Below are 23,192 nucleotides of genomic sequence, written 5' to 3' on the forward strand. Positions count from 1 at the left end.
CAAATGAAACAAAATGGATTGAATCAAAAGTCCTTTTGTTAAACTAAAGACTCTGAGCTCAGAACACAGTTCATTGTTCCTCTTTTTTTTAAATCTCTGATAAGGAATGTTTTAATGGAAATATTTATGGATATAAATATTTTTCTTCTTGATTGTAAACCAGAGGATATGCTTTTAACCCCACTCTGTCAGGTTCTCTGAACATTTAGAGAGGCTGTGTGTCTCTGACCTCCAGCTGTTTCCAGAAGCTTCATCTGAGCGGAAATCATCCAGGAAGTCTGGGAAAGAAGCTGCTCTCTGCTGGACTGGGGCGGAGATGCGGTTCTGCCAGGTACGGACCCAGTAAAGTTTGAGCCGCCGGGTTAAATTTGTGTAGATCTGACCCTCAGGAGTCCACAGAGGAACATCCTCCTGAACCAGCCGGTTTATACGCCCAGATTTTACAAAGTATGTTCAGGCTAACACAGGAAACAGTTTCTATATGCGTTTTTATTCCCAAAATGGGAAACACTAATAAAGGAACGCTGATTCACCTCTGTTCCTCTTTGTAGGCATAAAATTAACTCTAGCAAATATTTTTTTGTATCTATTTTAAAGACTTTCCAGAAAGCTGACTTGTTTCAGTGTTGCTCTACACGAACAGGTCCATGTTGATCTCAATGTTATGGCACTCGGTGCTTTGACTTGGTGACTTTTCACTTTTTATTTTTGGCAGCTTTGCGCTTCCATACTTGTGGATAAACAAGGAGCAGGAGGGTGAACAAACAGGAATTGGTTTTTGACCTGGATTATGCTGAGCGGTGAAGATGCATGTTCTCCGGGATTCTCCATGCTCTTTTTCTGGAGTGTTGCATTTCAAAAATCCGGTATGTTTGTCCTTCTTTTTTTTTTTGGACGATGTATATTTTATCTTTATATGATTAAAAACCAAAAACAGTGAGTATATGGAGATAATGTGGTTATTCCCAACAATCAAATATAATGTTATTTTTTTAAAATTGAACTTGCATTAGATTTGTTGTTGCTGATCCAGACAGAAATGATAAACGTATTTTATTTTGGAGCGACATCCAGAGGAAATGAAGCTGCGGTCCAGTTTGACGTTACACCCGAGATAACGGCGACTTTCATCATAGTGACGTCCACACAGACCAGACATCATGTTGAACATTACACTCCACAACCAAACACCATTTCAGTTTGTTCAGATTAGTTGCTGGTTCTACTCTACCATTGGTTTAAGACACACTCTTACATAAAATAAACATGTTTCCACCACAGCTTACTGCAAGGAGCGGCCATATTGAAACTCAAAGTCAGCCTTACAAGTTGTAACTGGGGCAAGTTGGCGTTGCTCCCAGTTTAATAGTGGGAAATCCAGCTTGTGAGGACGATCTGCTTGATTTTACCAACTGGGATGTTGGATTTTCCCAATACAACTGGAACGCAGCATGAGTCCCCATGAATGAAGAGTATGTTAATTTAGCAACCCAGAAAACGGCATATAATTGCCATTGGACACTAATAACAAATCCGCCTGTTCTCCTTCCATTTTCTGGGTTTAATAGATTCACTAACTCTAGAACTGTTTGGTCAAATGTTTGTGAAAAACTTTTCATTTAAATCTTGTGAGGTATAAGCATTTCCCATAACTACCATGTATAATAAATGATACTAACAAGGTTTTATAACAGCTGGTATTGAGATTAACAAAGCAACTGCAAATGAAACAATAAATGAGAAGCTTGTCATTAGTCAAAGCCAGTTTAGTTGGTAATATTTTAGAAAGAAGTTTATGAAAGCTGCTATAAAATGAACCAATTACAAACATGACATTTTGGGTGCCTGACTTTTATTTAACTCTTAAGAGCTGAAATGTTGTTATATATCAAATAAAGTTTATAGCTGCATTTTTAACAGTAAACTGCTGCCTAATGGTTTTTTGTGGATACAGCATAAAAAATGACCAAAACAGAAGTGAAAGATGTTAAACGTATTGAGATCTTAAAGGGAGACGTTTGTTTCGTTGTTGTGAGCAGTTGTGGTGTTGCTGTGAAAACGGATCCTGATGCAGCAAACGTTTTCACCAAACCACTTCCCCCTTCGCTTCTCATGAAGGCCGAGTTCAAATTTGAAGCAAGTTTCATTCTTTTCAACCTTTTTTCTAACTGTGTTTTACCTGCTGCTGTTGCGTGATGCATGTTTTACTCAATGCTAAATCTTCAAAGATTCTTTGGAAAACTTTTATTTGAAAACTTTTGCTTCACTTTCAGTTCACTTTTTCTTTCTAGCTGTGAGAAACGCCTCTGTCTCTCATGTGCTTTGTGGCTGAACACAATGTTCACCAAATGGCTTAAATATAATTTTTTACACGTTTACTTACTTGGTAATGTTAAAATATATTAACACTTAATGCAGGTTAATCTGTTCTTTAAAAAACTTGTAACTTGGATAAAAGAAATGAAGCCTAAATAAACATAAGAGATGAGGAAGTATCACCTCTCTAACAGGAAGTACAGATGCTCTTCAACAAAATGCTTGTACCAGACGCTTTATTTAGTCAGAACAAGAACGACGAGGCGTCGATGAGCAATGGCTGAGCTAAAATGGATCAAAGTTCATTTATTTCTAATCCTGGGGCATCAGTTTATTGGTAAGAACATAAAGAAATATTTACTGTCTCAGAAAATATAGCTGGGTATCAGATCTAAATCTAGATGCTAAATTCTAGATCAGGGGTGGGCAACTCCAGGCCTCGAGGGCCGGTCTCCTGCAACTTTTAGATGCATCTCTACTTCAACACACCTGAGTCAAATAATGAGGTCATTAGCAGGACTCTGGAGAACTTGACTGCACTTAGGAGGTGATTCAGTTATTGGATTCAAGTGTGTTGGACCAGGGAGACATCTAAGATTTGCAGGACACCGGCCCTCGAGGACCAGGATTGCCCACCCCTGTTCTAGATGCTAAATTCAGTAAACTGATGTTATATTTACACTTTTATGTATTAGAAATGAGCTGTTTTCTGTTATTAAACACGAGAATTGAACAATGCATCAGTTGGTTGACCTGAATCATCTTGAAATGTTTAGATTTATGTATTTTAAAAGTATTTTTCAGTGTATTTTTTTTTTTTTTAACCCAACAGTGTGCGCAGGTGGATCATCTGTTTTCATAAGATCTGGGGATGATATGGTTTTGTCTTGCCAACATGTGATAAGTGGTCAGATAAACTGTAATGGTACCACATGGCTCTATAGTAACACCAGAAGGTCAGTAGAACTGGTTACACTGGGACAGGTTAAAAATGCTCAGAGTAAATCTAACAGACTGAGTGTTGCAGCAAACTGTTCTCTGGTAATGAGGAACATCACAGTGAAGGATGCTGGTTATTATAATTGCCAACAATATAAATCTGAAGCTGAACCCAGTAAACACATTCTGGTTAATCAGTCTGGAGTTTCTCTGTCTGTTGTTCACAGTGAGTATGAATATGAAGTCATTTTTCTCTTCTACACTTTATCGCTGTTGTATCTATTTTAAAGATTGAGCTCAATAGTAGCCAGACTGTCCTATTTTGTCTAATTTGTGTAAAATTTCTCATCCAATATCTTATTTCTTGACCAGTGAGTGAGCAGAAGGTTACAGATGTGGTGACATTAACCTGCTCTGTGGAGACGCTTGATCAGTGTGAATACAGAGTGAAATGGCTGACTGACTGTTCTACTGGGAATATCGCTTCGATCAACTGTCCAACACAACACTCTGGCTGCTCTGCTGCAGTTTGTTTTCTGGATCTTTCCTACACACAGAGGTGTGAGTTCCAGTGTGAAGTCACAGACGGTGAAACCAAACAGATCTTCAACTTCAACCATCAGTTCACAGAAGATAAATCAGGTGAGAAAAGTTTTTGCTTCAGACTGAACAAAATAATCAGAAATACTTAATTTCATCTGGTTTGATGTTTGCATGTATTTTGTTTTTCTCATTCAGATTGAAAACATGAACCTAATAACTTCCTGGTTTTGTCCATTTATTTGCATGCAGGTAAAACTTCATGCAACCCAACAAGAAAACCGTTTGATACCACAACATCAGATCCAGCCACAAAACTTACAAACGTTCTCCTGTCAAATGAAGGTAATGAAACATTAACCATAAACTCCACCACAGCACTGAGTTCTGATAGTCAAAGAACCATTTGGTTCTTCTCATTATTGTCTGTTACCAGGACATTTCTTTCCACATAAAGGCGACACATGCTTGTTCAGTCAGGATCTTGTGTGAAATGCAAACATGTCAACATCCTACACTAATGGCCAACTAAGAACAAGCATTCAGGAGAAATTATTATATGCAACCATTTAAAAAACTATATTTTTACCATTTAACCAACAGAACCATTTCATTTGTTTGTTTCATTAATTATGCTTTCAACTATAAGGAAAAAGTAAAAACTAAAGCTGTTCTAAAGTGTAACTTTTCATTAAGCTCCATCAGGAGCTCCTTACATTGCTGCTGCTGTGGTCTTAGTCGCACTCTTGACAGTTGCTGGGATTGTCATCAGATGGAGAACTAAACGTGAGAACATAAAACTTTAAATATTAAAATCAACAAGTGTTTTAACTGGATGTTAAAGTCGAGCCTGATGACTTTGCAGGAAACATGAAGCAGGTGCATGTCTATGCTGTGAGTATCACTTTTATAACCAATTACACTATTCCTCTTTTTGAAAGCAGTTATTAATCAGCCTGTTTCTTTTCGTGGTTCAGGAAGTGAATCCAACTGTTCCAGTATCTACCACCAACCAGGAAACCAGCAGAGACAACGTGAGAACACACACAGCGCAAAGAAGCCATGAAAACCAGAAACATGAGTTTCATGACTACAGATATTAAGATTACTGTTCAAAAACTCATAAAGCATCTAGAGTTCGATGTGTGCCTCTTTTAAAATAAACTGTTAAATTAGAAACGACTGTAACAAGATAAACTTGTCAAAGTTACTCTTCATGTCTCAGATGTTATACTAAATGTTTCTTCTGCAGGTGGAGGATGAAGATGGTGTCTACTACTCCACCATCAGTGAAACTCCAGTCAGGTTTAATGTAAGTGTGATGCTAGTCAGTAAGATGTTCTTTACTCCTCGTCTCAATCTGACTGAAAGTTTTCACTCTGCTCCTCATTTTATCAGACTTCAATTTAAACTAAAGATTTTGACATTTCTTGTTGTTTCAAACCCACCACTGTTTGGAGTTTGTTTCAGTACATTGAGAGGAGGAAATCAACATCACATTCTTATGATAATATTCCTTATTTACATTAAATAATATTGTAATTTCATGTTTTTCATAAATTTCACCTGAAAGCCAAATGTTCTTAACTTTTTCGAAGTAGTGTCTGCTTCAGCTGGTTTTACACAAGAGACTCCTGTGACAGCAGCACTACAGCAAAAAAAAAGTGCAGATATGCAGAGAGTTGGTATTAGTGAAACATGAAATCTTTATTTTTGCAAACTTGTGTTTGCTCCACATGTTGGTGTGTCACGTTATGTGATTTTGTCTGGAAAAACAAACAGAAATTGATAAGTTGGAGCTAAATAGGATAAAAATAAAAGATAAAAAACTTGAAGCAGCTGTGTTAACATTTGTCAGGTTTTTGTGAATCAAACAGGAAGTATCTTATACCTTTTTATTTTTGTCCAGGTTGTTGGTGAAAGGGACGACATGACCTACAGCACTGTGGGAGCTCCAGGCCCGCCTGCTGCAGCGTTTACTGATCCCAACGGCCCCTACTCTCTCCTCACCGCTCCAGGAAAATAGGTTGGAATGAGACTTTAATAATACTTTTCTGTTAAATTAGTAACATGTAAATTCCAGATGTTGGTGGTTCTGAGTGACTCTTATATCTCTCTTTGTTTTAAAATGCATTGAATAATTTTGTCTGACATTTGCTTTTATCAGTTTCCTGTATTTTATCAGCTGCATCAATAAAATAGTTTGTTGTCGTCACATGTGTATTACAGTCACTAATGTATACTTCTGTAGTTTTGTAGATATCTGAAAGCTGATTATAATAACTAGAAACTAAAGAGAAGCATTAGATTATTACACTCAGATGACACATTTACTACTTCCTGTTTAACAGCCATCAAGCAGCCGAGTCACACTTACCGCTCCCTGGAGTTACCAGAAGTACTAATGTTTTATTTCTTCCTTTCTTTCTTCTTCTTTTGCACCATCTGATCATGCTCTACTTAATTTTATGTAACTTCATCACTTCTCTAGTTCAGCTGCAGGTTTATGAAGTTATTGAAACGAGAAAAATCATCAGAATTTGCAATATAACACATTTCTGAGAAACAAACTTATTTACTCAGCTGCATGATTGAAGACACAACATATTAATCATTATTTTAATTGCTATATTTTCTAATTAATAAATTCACTGCTGAGCCTTTTGTCATAGTCACATTTTCAAGAATAATTCATCCAGTAGGAGGCACTGTTGAGTAAGATATTAATGTACCTTATAGAAGTCTTCGGCAACAGATACAGAAAAACTCATAATGAGGTTTTTTTGTTTGTTTGTTTGTTTTGAGTGGCAGAGACGGGCTTCCATTAAAAAACAGTGAGTAAAAACTGAAGCGATGATTTATGTTTTTAGTTGACCACATAAATATTGATTTTTACATGTCTCGATGTTTTAACTTGACATGTTACATTTAATTTGAATTAGATTAATATTTTTAGGATGTCTCTAATATAAATGTGTATAGTTTCAGGACTCTACATTCATATTCTCCAGTTTTTAAAAATGATCTGTTAATAAAATGATTTTAGTTTTATCTCAAATGGGTTTTTCTTCAGTTGCAGAATGATGATGATTATTATGAACTGTGAAAAGACTGGAAACTGTTTTGGTTTCTGTCTAAATCCAGTGATCAACAACATCAAATCCACAATAAAGTTCCCAAAATCCCAAACTGCACTTTGCATTAAATCTTCATTTTATTTTGTAATTATATTCTTTACACACAAGAGGGCAGTATAGAGCCAAAATCAATAATTATCTGGTTTTAAATAGTCAGACAGAATCTTGTTCTGTTTTGCTCCAGTTTGTAACCACAGAGATGCTTTTACTGATGTAAACAGTTTTAAATGTTCTGGTTTGACACTTGGGTCCATCTTACTTTCATTAAATGGGCCAGAAGTTGAGTTGAATTCACCTTCTGGTTCTATCAGGTTCTGTTCACAACAAAGCTGTCATCAGTGTGCGATGTGTCCACTTCTCTTTCTGTGGCTCTTCTACTCTCTGTATCTATGTTATAATCTGCTGTTGATGCTTTAAGCTCAGCTTCCGTCTGAGAACTTCCTGTTTGTCGCCGTCCAGTGACGAGATCCTGTTTACCAGAGGTTGCTTGTTGTCTTGGTCACATGGCAGAATGTGAACGGCATGACGACTATTAAAAAACCAACTATGATGAAAGCAGGAAATGTATTAGTTGACTCACGGATTGAACAGTTGATGTGAATTTTGGACTTAAGCTCATAGTTGGAGAACAACAAGTTGTGAAAAAATCTCCTGAAACATTGAAAAGCTGGATACATGCATACAAAAATTTAGAAAAGGTCACAATAAAGTCACCTATAGAGGTCATAGTTCACTGTAGTTACTCTTGATATTTTACTCGCTGAATATCCCATTTTGTAAATGAACAAAGCAGCTGCAAACAGAGCAATCAATAACAGTAAAGGTTATTTCTATACAAAAAATAGTCATTAGTATAACATAGCAAGAAGTATAACAAGAATACTAATTGACTGGATATAAAGTGACTCTTTTCTAAGCTAAAATAAACATGATTTCATTTAAAACTGAATTCATCTTCACAATAACTTTTTATCAATTTGTAAAATATTAAAAATAACAGGCGAGTTAGGAATGTAAAACTGTTGATCTTAAAACACTAAAGTTTCTCGTTGTTTTAACACATTCTTTTTCTTTTTTGAAAACCAGCAGAGCTGTGAGGTGAACCACTTTCTCACCAAATGACTTCCCCCTTCATGTGAATGTCTGAGTTAAAAGTAGAAACAAGTTGTGCTAAAACTTCACCTTAAACTTTCTGCGTTACTTGCTGCTATTGTAACTTTTGCATGAATTTGATTGCAATGCTGAGTCTACAAAGACTGACTGTTAAACTTTTCTCTTAAAGACCTTCTAAACATTTAGTTTAGTTCACTTCCGCTTTATGACGGTGAGAAACGCCTCTGTTTCTGATGTGCTTTGTGGTTGAACACAATGTTCACAAAAAGGCATTAAGATGCATTTTAGCCTGTTTAGATCTTAGCAAAGTAAAATATGAATATGAGAGTTAAAATGTCTAATTTTAACTCAGACATTTATCTGAGAACTGAAGAGGGAAGTGCTTTGATGAGAATGTGGGCAGCAGCAGAGAGCTGCTGGTTTTCACAGCAACAAGCATCAAAAACCTAAAACTATTTTTAAACAACAATAAGAAAACTTCATATCTTGATCTTTCACATTGTTAAGATTAAGTGAGTCTCATGTTCTCTAGTAAAAGTTGACTCATGCTGAGAAGAAGTAATGACCGCTAACAATGTTTCAGACATTAGTGAGAGAGATATGCATCAACCACTGTTATGATGGAAAATTCATAATTGATCATCTGAATGCTTTTTTGAGACCTTGAAACATTTAAGTGTTCTGAAATCTTTACCACAGTCATTTCCATGCATATGCTGTTCAAAAAGTTTCCCATTCTTTCAGGCTCTGCCGTTAAAACTTTTAGTTTTGCTTTTAGTTTATTGTTAAATGCAATGAATCGAGGGAAAGTATTTATTGCAATGTTGAATCCTGCTGGCTGAATGTGGCTGTGGCTTAAAAGTGCTTTGAGTTGTTGGTAGAACCTGAAATGTGCGGATATGTGACTGATGTTCGATGGCTTATAAAGATGCAGTTAAATATGAGGCAACAATTTGAGTAGTGTGTGTAATAATCCAGTTCATCTGTTACAAATGATGATTTTCATATTAAGTATCATCACAATGAGAGTGAAAGTCTTAAAGACTCTTAACCCAACATACTGACCAACCTGTCGCTCAGGTTTTTTAAAAAAAAGTGATCTGGTTTCTGAATGCATTTTGTCTTTTGAGGTGTAAAATGAAAAAAGTTTCACATGGGAAACTTTTAAAAGCTCTGAAGGTTTAACCACAATGATGATGCAATAAATGACCAAGTTACATAGTACTTATTTCCTAACATAATGAGGATGTGAGAAAGTAACACCTCTTTTATCACGGAAGTACAGATGACCTTCAATAGCTGCCAGTGTCGGTTTAGTTCATTAGAACAAGAAAGACGGAAGCATCAAGGAGCAATGGCTGAACTAAAATGGATTAAAGTTCATTTATTTCTGTTCCTGGGGCTTCAGTTTACTGGTACGTATATAAAGAAACATTTAAATGGCTCAGAAAATATAGCTGCTCATAATCATAACAAGGAAACGTTTTATTTATAATGCTACCACAAGTCAGTCATTTTCTGTCATTGAACATCTGAAATATGTCTGCAAACTTCCAGTTAAATTGAATGATCTTGAAATGTTCAAGTTTGTGTATTTATGTATTTTTTACTGTCTGTTTTTGTCAACAGTGTGCACAATAACTGGATCGTCTGTTTTCATAAGATCTGGGGATGATACGGTTTTGTCTTGCCAACATGTGATAAGTGGTCAGATAAACTGTAATGGTACCACATGGCTCTATAGTACCACCAGCGGCTCAGTAGGACTGGTTACACTGGGACAGGTTAAAAATGTTCAGAGTAAATCTAACAGACTGAGTGTTGCAGCAAACTGTTCTCTGGTAATGAGGAACATCACAGTGAAGGATGCTGGTTATTATAATTGCAAACAATATAAATCTGAAGCTGAACCCAGTAAACACATTCTGGTTCATCAGTCTGGAGTTTCTCTGTCTGTTGTTCACAGTGAGTATGAATATGAAGTTATTTATTTTCTGCTACTGTTTCTTTATTACTGCTGTTGTACCTACTTTACCACAGAGTGTCTAATTTTCTAAAATATGAACCCAATAATGACCACAGTAAATTATTTTGTATACTGTGTAAAATTTCTCTTCCAATATCTTATTTCTTGACCAGTGAGTGAGCAGAAGGTTACAGATGTGGTGACGTTAACCTGCTCTGTGGAGACGCTTGATCAGTGTGAATACAGCGTGAAATGGCTGACTGACTGTTCTACTGGGAATATCGCTTCGATCAACTGTCCAACACAACACTCTGGCTGCTCTGCTGCAGTTTGTTTTATAAAGGATTCCTACACACAGAGGTGTGAGTTCCAGTGTGAAGTCACAGACGGTGAAACCAAACAGATCTTCAACTTCAACCATCAGTTCACAGAAGATAAATCAGGTGAGAAAAGTTTTTGCTTCAGACTGAATAAAAATAATCAGGCATATAGAATAGAATAGAAGTACTTTATTCATCCCAGCAGGGAAATTACTTCGCAGTTACAGCATAGAGACAAGACAAGACAAGACACAATAACAACGTCCGGGTGTTGAGTCTGGAGTTTGGCTGTGTCAGAGCTGATGACGTCACAGGCCACCGCTGCATCAGCTGATGGGGGAATGTAAACAGCGATCAAAATGGCGGACGTAAACTCCCTCAGTAAATAATACGGCCGCATTCCCACAACCAGAAGTTCAATGTCCCGGCTACAAATCTGTTCCTTCCCGTTAACATGACCGGGATTACACCACCTCTCACTCACATAAAGTGCAATCCCGCCGCCCCGCTTCTTCCGACTCTTGGAAAAGTCCCTGTCCCCGCGCACCAAGGAAAATCCAGGGACCTCCACGCTGTAGTCCGGAATAAGCAAGTGCAGCCAGGTTTCCGTGAAGCAGAGATACTGCACTCCCAGTACTCCTTCTGGGTCCTGACCAGCGCCATGAGTTCATCTGTCCTATTTCCCAAAGACCTCACGTTGCCCATGATAATCGCCGGTACCGCTGGCCTGCGCCGTCTCCTCTTCTCCCGCCATTTAACTCCAGACCCGCAGCCCCGTCGTCTCCTCCGGAACCACAGTCCCGTCTCCGGGCAGCAGCAGAGGCCCACACAGCGCAATCAGCCGCTCACGTGAGCAAACAATGCCGCTACTCCGCTCGGCGAGGTTCTCCGCAACCAAGAGTATAAAAAGTAGCAGAAGAACGGGAGAACAGCGATAGAACCACATCCAGCCATTGTGGAAAGCCCAACTGATGATCCATGGGTTCTTCAAGCACGGATCCTTAATCGGTTACAGCAAATATACACAGACCAACACACACGACGGGAGCTGCGTCAGCAGGCAGCCAGCTGCGCTGGCGCAATCTCATCTGTTTTTTTGCATCTTGTGGAGGGGAAAACATGAACCAAATAACTTATTGATTTTGTTTGTCTGCAGGTGGAACCACATGCATCCCAACAAGTAAAGTTGAAGATATCACAAAATTAATGACAACCACAATACATCCAACCATTTCAACGTTTAATAAAGACAAAGGTAATTAAAAATGAGACTCCATCTTGATACCCCAACAGTCAAAACTACTTGGTTCTTCCACCATTACCTTTTACCAGAACAAAAGTTCTTTCCACATCAACACAAATGTCCCAACATTAAGGTGACAAGAGTTTGTTGAGTCAGCGTCTGGCAGAAAATATAAACATGGCTCCTGCACTAACATTTAGCATAAGTGAGTTGTATTGATTATATTTTCACCCATAAAACTAAAGTAAAAAGGAGATAAATTCCTTAACAGGTGATCTAAGATGTATTTTTTTACTGGTTTGTTGTCAGGAGCTCCTTACATTGCTGTTGCTGTGGTTTTAGTCACAATCTTGATAGTTGCTGGGATTGTCATCAGGTGGAGAACTAAACGTGAGGAAACTTTAAATATTAACAAAAATCATCATGTATTGTAATTCTGGAGGTTAAATTAAAACCTGATGTCTTTGCAGAAAACCAAAGACAGGTGCACGACTGTCCTGTGAGTATAATCACTATTATAACCAATTTCTCAATTCTTCTTTGTGAAAGCATTAAAATGATTATTCATAACTGTCTTTTTGTGTAGAATCTGAATCTAAATTCTCCAGTGCCTCCTACCCTCTTGGAAAACAACCATGGCAACGTGAGAACACACACATAAAAACAGATTTTTAAAGTTGTACCTTTTAAAAATGGATTGCTAAATGTGATAACATATTAATTAAAGTAACTGTACATCTCACTGAAGTAAAACTACATCTTTCTCCATTAGCAGGTTGATCCAGAAGATAGTGTCTGCTACGCCACCATCAGTAAAGCCCAAGTAAGGTTTAATGTAAGTGTGATTCTAGCCAGTAAGTGGAGACATATGTAAGATTTTAATCTCTAGAAAAGTCTCAATAAAAGCCGTTCCAAGTTTTCACACTTGAAATGGCTAAAATAAAGCGAGGACTCAGCAAAACAGATAATGGGCTAAAAGTTGAAGACATTCAGAACAACAGACAACAATCCCAAGTCTGGCTGTTGGAGAAAATTAACCCTGAGAGCAGACCGCAATGTGCTAAAAGTCTAAAAGTATCATCACTTCATCAGGTGGCTTGTTTGACTTTTCCTTTTTTTTTCAGGTTGTTGGTGAAAGAGACAACGTGATCTACAGCACTATGTCGGCTGCTGGTCCGTCTGCTGCAGCACCATCTGACCCCAACAACCTGTACGCCACCATCACCGCCCCAGGAACATAGTTTTATGATGAGACTTTAATAATACTTTTCTGTTAAATTAGTAACATGTAAGTTCCAGATGTTGGTGGTTCTGAGTGACTCTTATATCTCTCTTTGTTTTAAAATGCATTGGATAATTTTGTCTGACATTTGCTTTTATCAGTTTCCTGTATTTTATCAGCTGCATCAATAAAATAGTTTGTTGTCGTCACATGTGTATTACAGTCACTAATGTATACTTCTGTAGTTTTGTAGATATCTGAAAGCTGATTATAATAACTAGAAACTAAAGAGAAGCATTTGATTAACCTGAGTGAAGTTGGCCCCCCCACCTTCTTCAAATCAGACGAAATTGGTGTCAAACGTTTGTGCTACGTTTGTGCAGCAAAAATTTTTGTTTGTGCCGTTATCATTTTAAAGATATAAAGAACTGTTTTTTGAGGTCATCAAAGGTCAACCAGCCCCCCCACCTTCTTCAAATCAGACGAAATGGGGGTCAATCAACTCGGCTACGTTTGTGTAGCAAAGAGAAGTGTTGCTGTCGATCATAACATTGACCTCAAAAGGGCTGAGTATATGCCAAGCACATGTTTTGGTTATTTTCTTATTTTTTGTATTTAAAAAGTACAGTTTGTCTAATAGCACCCTCTAGTGATCAGAAGCTAAGATACAGGTCACCAAGATTGTTTTGGGAGGCATTGTAGCAACCTGTTCATTCGAAATAAGACCAAGTTTGAAATGAATTTCTTCCAGGTTAAAATTAAAGTATTCATATTCGTTAGCAACTTACAAAATGATAGCAGTACAAATTACAATTTTTGCTATACAAAAACATAAAATATTTAATATATATATATATATTTTAAATACCCCTGGAGAACATTTTTCTTTATATCTTTAGAATGATAGGAGCACAAATGAAAATCTTTGCTGCACAAACCAGCACAAACGTAGCCGAGTTGATTGACCCCCATTTCGTCTGATTTGAAGAAGGTTGGGGGGCTGGTTGACCTTTGATGACCTCTAAAAACATTTCTTTATATCTTTAAAATGATAGCAGCACAAACGAAAATTTTTCCTGCACAAACCAGCACAAACGTAGCACAAACGTTTGACACCAATTTTGTCTGATTTAATAAAAGTGGGGGGGCTGGTTGACCTTTTGACCTTTACCTTTTCCTTAATATCTTCAAAACCGAAGCAGCACAAACAAAAATCTTTGCTGCACAAACCAGCACAAACGTAGCTGAGTTAATTGACACCCATTTCATCTGATTTGAAGAAGGTGGGGGGGCTGGTTGACCTTTGATGACCTCTAAAAACATTTCTTTATATCTTTAAAATGATAACGGCACAAACGAAAATTTTTGCTGCACAAACCAGCACAAACGTTTGACACCAATTTTGTCTGATTTGAAGAAGGTGGTGGGGCCAACTTCACTCAGGTATTAGATTATTACACTCAGATGACACATTTACTACTTCCTGTTTAACAGCCATCAAGCTGCCGAGTCACACTTATCGCTCCCTGGAGTTACCAGAAGTACTAATGTTTTATTTCTTCCTTTCTTTCTTCTTCTTTTGCACCATCTGATCATGCTCTACTTAATTTTATGTAACTTCATCACTTCTCTAGTTCAGCTGCAGGTTTATGAAGTTATTGAAACGAGAAAAATCATCAGAATTTGCAATATAACACATTTCTGAGAAACAAACTTATTTACTCAGCTGCATGATTGAAAACACAACATATTAGTCATTATTTTAATTGCTATATTTTCTAATTAATAAATTCAGCCCTGAACATTTTGTCGTAGTCACATTTTCAAGAATAATTCATCCAGTAGGAGGCACTGTTGAGTAAGATATTAATGTACCTACAGTTTAAAATGTTCTGGTTTGACACTTGGGTCCATCTTACCTTGTTTAAATGGGCCAGAAGTTGAGTTGAATTCACCTTCTGGTTCTATCAGGTTCTGTTCACAACAAAGCTGTCATCAGTGTGCAATGTGTCCACTTCTCTTTTTGTGGCTCTTCTAGTCTCTCTGTATCTATGCTATAATCTGCTGTTGACGCTTTAAGCTCAGCTTCCATCTGAGAACTTCCTGTTTGTCGCCGTCCAGTGACGAGATCCTGTTTACCAGAGGTTGCTTGTTGTCTTGGTCACATGGCAGAATGTGAACGGCATGACGACTATTAAAAAACCAACTATGATGAAAGCAGGAAATGTATTAGTTGACTCACAGATTGAACATCCATCCCTCCATTTTCTTCCGCTTTATCCGGGGTCGGGTTGTGGGGGTAGCAGCTTCAGAAGGGAGGCCCAGACTTCCCTCTCCCCAGCCACTTCTTCCAGCTCTTCCGGGGGAATTCCAAGGCGTTCCCAGGCCAGCCGAGAGATATAGTCCCTTCAGCGTGTGCTGGGTCTTCCCCAGGTCCTCCTCGGGGAAGACCCTCCTGGGACCTGGGACATGAACACTTCACCAGGGAGGCGTCCAGGAGGCATCCTGACCAGATGCCCGAGCCACCTCAACTGGCTCCTCTCGATGTGAAGGAGCAGCGGCTCTACTCTGAGTCTCTTCCGGATGACTGAGCTTCTCACCCTATCTCTAAGGGAGAGCCCAGCCACCCTACGGAGAAAACCCATTTCGGCCGCTTGTATCCGCGATCTCGTTCTTTCGGTCATGACCCAAAGCTCATGACCACAGATGAGGGTGGGCACGTAGATCGACCGGTAAATCGAGAGCTTCGCTTTTTGGCTCAGCTCTCTCTTCACCACGACGGACCGGTACAGCGCCCACTTGACGGCAGACGCTGTGCCAATCCGCCTGTCGATCTCCCGCTCTCTTCTTCCCTCAGTCATGAACAAGATATCGAGATACGTGAACTCCTCCACTTGGGGCAGGACACCCCCCCGACCCGGAGAAGGCACTTACCTTTTTCCGGCTCAAGACCATTCATCTGTTACAAATGATGATTTTCATATTAAGTATCATCACAATGAGAGTGAAAGTCTTGAAGACTCTTAACCCAACATACTGACCAACCTGTTGCGCTCAGGTTTAAAAAAAAAAAAAAGTGATCTGGTTTCTGAATGCATTTTGTCTTTTGAGATGCAAAACAAAAAATGTTTCACCTGGGAAACTTTTAAAAGCTCTGAAGGTTTAACCACAATGATGATGCAATAAATGACCAAGTTACATAGTACTTATTTCCTAACATAATGAGGATGTGAGAAAGTAACACCTCTTTTATCACGGAAGTACAGATGACCTTCAATAGCTGCCAGTGTCGGTTTAGTTCATTAGAACAAGAAAGACGGAAGCATCAAGGAGCAATGGCTGAACTAAAATGGATTAAAGTTCATTTATTTCTGTTCCTGGGGCTTCAGTTTACTGGTACGTATATAAAGAAACATTTAAATGGCTCAGAAAATATAGCTGCTCATAATCATAACAAGGAAACGTTTTATTTATAATGCTACCACAAGTCAGTCATTTTCTGTCATTGAACATCTGAAATATGTCTGCAAACTTCCAGTTAAATTGAATGATCTTGAAATGTTCAAGTTTGTGTATTTATGTATTTTTTACTGTCTGTTTTTGTCAACAGTGTGCACAATAACTGGATCGTCTGTTTTCATAAGATCTGGGGATGATACGGTTTTGTCTTGCCAACATGTGATAAGTGGTCAGATAAACTGTAATGGTACTGCATGGCTCTATAGTACCACCAGCGGCTCAGTAGAACTGGTTAAACTGGGACAGGTTAGAAATGTTCAGAGTAAATCTAACAGACTGAGTGTTGCAGCAAAATGTTCTCTGGTAATGAGGAACATCACAGTGAAGGATGCTGGTTATTATAATTGCCAACAATATAAATCTGAAGCTGAACCCAGTAAACACATTCTGGTTCATCAGTCTGGAGTTTCTCTGTCTGTTGTTCACAGTGAGTATGAATATGAAGTCATTTTTCTCTTCTACACTTTATCACTGTTGTAACTGCTTTACCACAGAATACTTAATTTTCAAAAGTATGAACTTAATAGTAATTGTAGTGACATATGTTGTTGCGCAATATCCCCCTCCCCCCTTCTTTCTCTACTCTCTCTCTCTCTACTTCCTCTTCTGAGAGGTGAGATGTGCTACCAGCTCTCTAACGGGTTAATTGAGTTTCCTGAATCTGCTGGGATGTATCCTGTCCAAAACTGAAGTAAACTCTGTTTAAAGCTGGTCTCAAGAAAAGCCTCATCTGGTTTCTGACAACCTACATCCAAGTGTCTCAACCTTCCCAACCCTGTGAATCAGCCAGACTGATCAGCCTGCAGCCAGCTAGTTTCACAGAGCACACCTGTTAACGGTCGCTCCTTCTCTAAATTACAACGTGCTCGTTACTGAACCAGGTTGGTTTTAGTGACTCGTTCGAGTCCAAAGGATGTTGTTTTACATGTAGTTTTTTGGCTAAAAGCAATCTGTAAAACATTTTTCAGCTCTTCCTCTCCAGAATCAAATATCAGAGCTATTTTACAACCATCAAAGAACTTTAAGGTGACTCATTAACTGAATGTTCACAAAACCTTTGAGAGAGACGGATGGAGTTTGGCGTTTCAAGAAACCAGACCTGGCCTGATGATGAAGAAGGAGCTGCAGCAGGAAGAGGAAGTTGATCGATGAAGGCAGGGATCTCTGTAGGTCTGATGAGCTTCTTCTCCGCATGGATGGTGAGGTCACACAGGACTTGGTGCTGGCAGGAAGAGTAGTGACTTAGAGCGGCAGGTCTCGGCTCTGAAGCTCCCTCCATCTTGTCTCACAATCTTCCTGGTCCAATGAGATGTAGACAAGCCGACCTCATGGAAGGAAGGCACCAGTTCTTTGCCTTTGCCTTTATCTTCATCTTTGTCTTTGGGGTCTGAACCCAGCTGATGAGAGAAGTGCGATTCGAAGCCACAGATTGTGGGCCAGACGGGTTGGTCTCCATGAGCAGGACAGTCTCCGGCTCCGTGGCCCCGGCTCTTCTTCAGCTGCAGAGTTTTTTGTCCATCTCGATCTTGGCTCGAAGCTGCCTGGAGGATCCAACCAAAGGTTCCTCTTTTGCTCTCACCTTTTATAGGGTTTATCCACCTTTTGGTGCGTTTGCATTGGCTAGCCCTGATGTTGTGCTTGTTTCATTGGCTGTCTGCTCAGACAGATGATCTCATATCCATCACTGTCTTATAGACAGTATGTCCTGATGTCTGTGCTAATGTTTCAGGGTTGCTCAACCTCCTATGTCCATTGCCTGCACAACCTTTTCTTTGAAAAGTTTAAGTTGTCCAACAACCTGTTTCCAAATAAGGCGTTGATCATCTCTGCTCTCCTGTTAGTTCCCCTTTTTCCCCTAACCTTTCACCTTTCACCTACCATCTACCTCCAACATATCAGTGATGTTTAATTGCAGTTACACCTTTTTACACCATTTCAAGTTCTGTCAAAATCACATTTATAACTTCTTTAGCTTCTCTGATTTAGCATTCATTTATAATTTTATAACCATAACTTATTAGTTACTCTTATTATAATCTTAATGTGAGTTATTACATATGTTTTCTGAAAAGAAACCAAGAATAATCCATGATTCTAATTATTTGATACCAAAGTTACAGTTACATGTTTTACTTGTAAGTGTTCCCACAAATGTAAGTGTAAATATTCTTACAAATAAACCAATAATAATATAAGTATTTTACTTTGAATCTTATCCAATTACTCAAAATGTTTAGACTTTATTCTTTAAAACTTTCATGTTTTTAAATAAGGAATAGTCTCAACTATTTTTATAAATCTGCAGGCTGGAAACTTACTTCCTCATTTTTTGGAAAACCTGCTCTTCCTGTTTCATGACTCTCCATGTCTGACTATGATTTCTTATGATTAGATAGAAAAAAGAGGTAGAATTAAAGCAAAGTCTGCAGGAGACAAAAGCAACACACACAACCAGATGGATTTTATTGACGTCTAAGTCTACTGTTGGGCCTAGATGTCACTTGTGTGATTAGCTTTAAAGATAACTTTATTTATTGTTACTGTTAAACTAAAATCTTCAGCATTGGGAAGTGGGATGTTCTCGGGTTTCCTTGACACATATTTTCTATAATTTGTATAAAATTTCTCTTCCAATATCTTATTTCTTGACCAGTGAGTGAGCAGAAGGTTACAGATGTGGTGACATTAACCTGCTCTGTGGAGACACGTGGTCAGTGTGAATACAGCGTGAAATGGCTGACTGACTGTTCTACTGGGAATATCGCTTCGATCAACTGTCCAACACAACACTCTGGCTGCTCTGCTGCAGTTTGTTTTCTGGATCTTTCCTACACACAGAGGTGTGAGTTCCAGTGTGAAGTCACAGACGGTGAAACCAAACAGATCTTCAACTTCAACCATCAGTTCACAGAAGATAAATCAGGTGAGAAAAGTTTTTGCTTCAGGCTGATTAAAATTATTAGAAATATCTATTCTTCTGGAATTTCTGGTTTGGGTTTGCATGTATTATTTTTTTCATGCAGAGTGAAAACATAAACCTAAAAACTTCTTGGTTTTGTTTGTGTGCAGGTACAACTACATGTAACCCAACAAGAAAAGCTGAAGATGCCACATCAGTTTTGCCTACGAGAAATTCTTTGTCCAATGAAGGTAATGATGTTGCATGTTACTGTGAAACTTAAGGTTGTAAGTTTATTTATTTCTGTCTATGTGTTTGTCACTCAAACTGCATGGAGTAAATGTTTGGGGGGAAAGTTCCCTGACTCATTATTATCAAATAGTTTTTAATGACCCAATCTCTTGTATGGTTATCAAACCAAATCCAAATGATTTTGTATTGATGGATCCGTTGGAAGCAAAACCAAAAAAACATGCAAAAGGAGAGAGGAAGAGTTTCTGGAGGGACAATGTTAGTATCAAGCTTTTGTAGGCCGGAGACACTAGAAACAGGAAATTTTATGCGCCCCAAATGATATATTTACTGAAATAACCATATGACAACATATTAAGTTATTTTAAGGTTTTCTGCTCGTTTACATGTGAAGATTCTGCATCTTAGTTTGATTTTAAACCTAATATCATTGCTGCAAACTGTTCTATCAGAAATCACTGGAATTAATGATGTGGACTATTTTAGATTTCTTTTTAGAGTTTGATGATGTGAAAATTAACAAATGTGAAATATGAAGTGACAGTAAACTGATATTTGTTTTTTATTTTCAGGAATAAAGATCATCATCTTCTCTCTGGGTTTAGTGGCACTTTCAGGAACTGTTCTGGTCGTTCACATCTGGATAAGAATCAAAGGTAAATACTAAAGATCTGACAGATTTCACTGACAATTCACTTAAAATTTACCATCCTTTTTTTGTTTTAGGAAACAAAACATGGACTGTAAGAAACAAAGTAAGTTAAACTTGGATATTCAATGATTTATGCATGTTTTTGTGGACAAGCATTTTTTTTGTTAAATTTTGTATAAATGTTTATCTTTGAGGATATTTGTCAGATAAAGCTGGGTTTCCTTTAAGGTCCTTTGTTTATATTGTCGTTGCCTGATGTTCATTTTCTCCTTCATTCATTGTCAACAAAATGGTTTTATCTCAAAAGAAATGTTTGTTTTTTATTTGCAGAGTGGTGATGATGAAGAAGATGAACTGTAAAAACCCTTGAGACTGTTTGGTTTATGTCAAAATCCACTCATGAATATTACCCAGTCCTCAATATATTCAGTCCCAAACTGTTATTTGATTCTCTTTACTGTAATTTATTGTGTTACTTTTTCTTTTTAAATTCATTTTCTAGAGATTTTCTTTCTGTTTTAAATCATTTATTAGTGACTTGATAACAACTTAAGGTAACAACGTTTCCCCATTGCATTATGAAACTGCAATGAGGGAAAATACATCATTACCCGTTTAAAAATCTATGCTGTCCTGTGATAATTTTTTCTGTTTGCACATTTAAATAAAAAAACAGCATCACTACTGTCACCTATTGTCAGTTTAAATGTACTACATCCTTGCTTGATTTATTAACATCAGTTTATTTTTAAGGTGTATTTTCTATCATTTTGAAGTTGTTTTTTAATTTATTTAAATGGATTTTTTTTTCTGTATTTTCTCAGTTGCTGTAAAACTGCTCAAAGTTTTGTTTCTGTTTCAAAAATATTCATATTGAACACAAGGGGGCGCTACCTACTTTGGTTACCTTCTGCAAGATTTTTTTATCATTGATGTTGGAATTCAACTGTGGTGTATATTAACATAAAAATATTAGTAAAATATCAATTTTGTTAATAGGTAATTCAAAAAAATGAATTTTTTCCTGGTTTGTGCTGCAGAGCGTCATGAATTAATTATGTCATCCTGATGAGTAAAGCAGTAACTGAACAGTGTGGAGAATTATCCTTCTCCATGCTGAGTTCTTGATCTATGATGTTGAAGAAGAGTCAGTGAGTTGAATTCATAAATTTTATTTATTAATACCAAAATACAGCTGGTCCATATTGTCAATAGGGGTCAGCGTGATTCCACCAATGACAAAGTGATCGACGGAGAAACAGATACGGTCATCTCTAAATCATACATGCATCATCTTATTTCCACGTAATATTTTATGATTGACTCTTGTGAACCTCTAAGGAGCCCAATAGCACTGAATTGTAATTTGACTCCACTGCGCCCCCTAGTTTAATCCATCAGCTGTATCTCCTCACTACATCGGCCAATCTGCACCAGATTTTTTGTGTGTCGTCGGGAAGTGCTGCCAAACGCATCAATGTGTATCACCTGGCAGACGGGCGCGGGAACTAACCCCCGCGGTGGCCAATAGGCCGGAGAGGCTCTGAGCTGCTAGGGCCAACTGACGCCGCTTGCGGCTTTAATTACATTTGAAATCTTTTGGGATAAAATGTCAATTTCTGTTTTGTACCTGTGTAAATGGAAATACGTGCATGTAAAAAATCCATTCTATATAAAAGGACAACACGGAGACACAGAGACACTGAAAACTCGAAATTAACACACAGAAAACACAGAACACGACAGTACCCCCTCCTCAAAGGCGGCTACCAGACGCCCAAAAAACAAACAAAAAAAAACACAACAAGGGTGGGCGGAGGGGCGCTGGACGGGGGGCCAGAGTCCAAAACAACAACAGAAAACTACCCAACGGAGAGGGTGGAGGCACAGGAAGGGCCAAGAGTCCAAAAACAAACAAAAAACTACCCACAGGGTGGGCGGAGGCAAAGGAGGCGGGAACCACGGAGGTGGTCCGGCGGCCAACAGCGGCACTGGAGGCGGGAACCATGGAGGTGGTCCTGCGGCCAACAGCGGCACTGGAGGCGGCAACCACGGAGGTGGTCCGGTGGCCGTCCGCGGTGCCGGAGGCGACGACGAGGAGTCCCGGGCCGCCCAGAGGCGGCAAGGAACGCAGAGAGTCAGTGTCTCGGGAGAAACGCAGAGAGTCGGGGTCTCGGGAGGAACGCAGAGAGTCGGGGTCTCGGGAGGAACGCAGAGAGTCGGGGTCTCGGGAGGAACGCTGAGAGGCGGAAGTGGTCCGGAGCGGACCCTTGGAGCTGGCAGCGGAGGAAGTCCAGAGAGGAGCCTCGGAGCCGGCAGCGGAGGTGAGCCGGAGCGAGGCCTCAGGGCCGGCGGCGGAGGTGAGCCGGAGCCAAGCCTCGGGGCCGGAGCGGAGGTGAGCCGGAGCCAAGCCTCGGGGCCCGCGGTGGAGGAATGCCGGAGCGAACCCTTGGACCGGCGGCGGAGGAATGACAGAGCGAACCCTTCGACCGGCGGCGGAGGAATGACGGAGCGAAGCCTTCGACCGGCGGCGGAGGAATGACAGAGCGAAGCCTCGGAGCCGGCAGCTGAGGTGAGCCGGAGCTAAGCCTCGGAGCCGGCAGCGGAGGTGAGCCGGAGCGAAGCCTCGGGGCCGGCAGAGGAGGTGGCGGTTCCGGAAAGCGACGAGGGGCCGGGTCCGCCGGCGGCTCACGTCGCTGTCTTCCGGAAAACGACGAGGGGCCGGCTCCACCAGCGGCTCACGTCGCTGTCATCCCGGGCGAAGGTAACGGCGGGGACCAAATCCGGGGGGCTCTGGAGTGGTGACTGGTGGGGTATGACATTGGTTCCTCCATAGATCATAGTCCGAATTGTCAAGAAAATCCGAGCTCATCCCACTTCCCCATGCTGGAGATTTTAGTTTAACAGTAATAATAAATAAAGTTATCTTTAAAATGAATCACTCAAGTGACATCAAGGCCCAGCAGTAGACTTAAGTGTCAATAAAGTTAGTTTAACAGTAATAATAAATAAAGTTATCTTTATAATGAATCACTCAAGTGACATCAAGGCCCAACATTAGACTTAAGTGTCAA

The 23,192-nt window shown here is 39.2% G+C and overlaps 1 protein-coding gene and 2 long non-coding RNA genes across 8 annotated transcripts; 1 reads left to right on the top strand and 2 right to left on the bottom strand.

The window, feature by feature from the left end:
- Positions 1-819: 819 nt before the first annotated feature.
- Positions 820-15,061, bottom strand: LOC114159006 (uncharacterized). The gene is made up of 3 exons (XR_003598524.1): positions 15,048-15,061; positions 10,706-10,708; positions 820-2,207 (listed from the first exon to the last, which is right to left on the bottom strand). It is a non-coding gene; the product is annotated as an uncharacterized LOC114159006 (long non-coding RNA).
- On the top strand, positions 2,196-13,003 carry LOC114159005 (uncharacterized). 6 transcript variants are annotated; one of them, XM_028041018.1, is made up of 17 exons: positions 2,196-2,653; positions 3,149-3,481; positions 3,628-3,897; positions 4,048-4,140; positions 4,492-4,581; positions 4,661-4,689; positions 4,773-4,829; positions 5,048-5,107; positions 5,705-5,821; positions 9,675-10,010; positions 10,185-10,454; positions 11,488-11,586; positions 11,884-11,964; positions 12,045-12,073; positions 12,161-12,217; positions 12,347-12,409; positions 12,699-13,003. In XM_028041018.1, the coding sequence occupies exons 1-9, from the start codon at positions 2,593-2,595 to the stop codon at positions 5,819-5,821; spliced, it is 1,110 nt and encodes a 369-aa protein (XP_027896819.1). In that variant the 5' UTR covers positions 2,196-2,592; the 3' UTR covers positions 9,675-10,010; positions 10,185-10,454; positions 11,488-11,586; positions 11,884-11,964; positions 12,045-12,073; positions 12,161-12,217; positions 12,347-12,409; positions 12,699-13,003. The 6 variants fall into 6 exon arrangements, with proteins under 6 accessions (XP_027896819.1, XP_027896818.1, XP_027896816.1 ...); XM_028041017.1 differs by lacking the exons at positions 2,196-2,653; positions 10,185-10,454; positions 11,488-11,586; ... (3 more) ...; positions 12,347-12,409; positions 12,699-13,003 and having other exon boundaries at positions 3,043-3,481; positions 9,675-10,075; XM_028041015.1 differs by lacking the exons at positions 2,196-2,653; positions 9,675-10,010; positions 10,185-10,454; ... (4 more) ...; positions 12,347-12,409; positions 12,699-13,003 and adding an exon at positions 6,147-7,054 and having other exon boundaries at positions 3,043-3,481.
- LOC114159007 (uncharacterized) lies at positions 3,094-10,193 on the bottom strand. Its single transcript, XR_003598525.1, has 2 exons — positions 10,145-10,193; positions 3,094-3,599 (listed from the first exon to the last, which is right to left on the bottom strand). It is a non-coding gene; the product is annotated as an uncharacterized LOC114159007 (long non-coding RNA).
- Positions 15,062-23,192: the final 8,131 nt, after the last annotated feature.

The sequence above is a fragment of the Xiphophorus couchianus genome, chromosome 15 (genome assembly GCF_001444195.1).
Source record: "Xiphophorus couchianus chromosome 15, X_couchianus-1.0, whole genome shotgun sequence".
In the NCBI taxonomy this organism is placed as follows: Eukaryota; Metazoa; Chordata; class Actinopteri; order Cyprinodontiformes; family Poeciliidae; genus Xiphophorus; species Xiphophorus couchianus.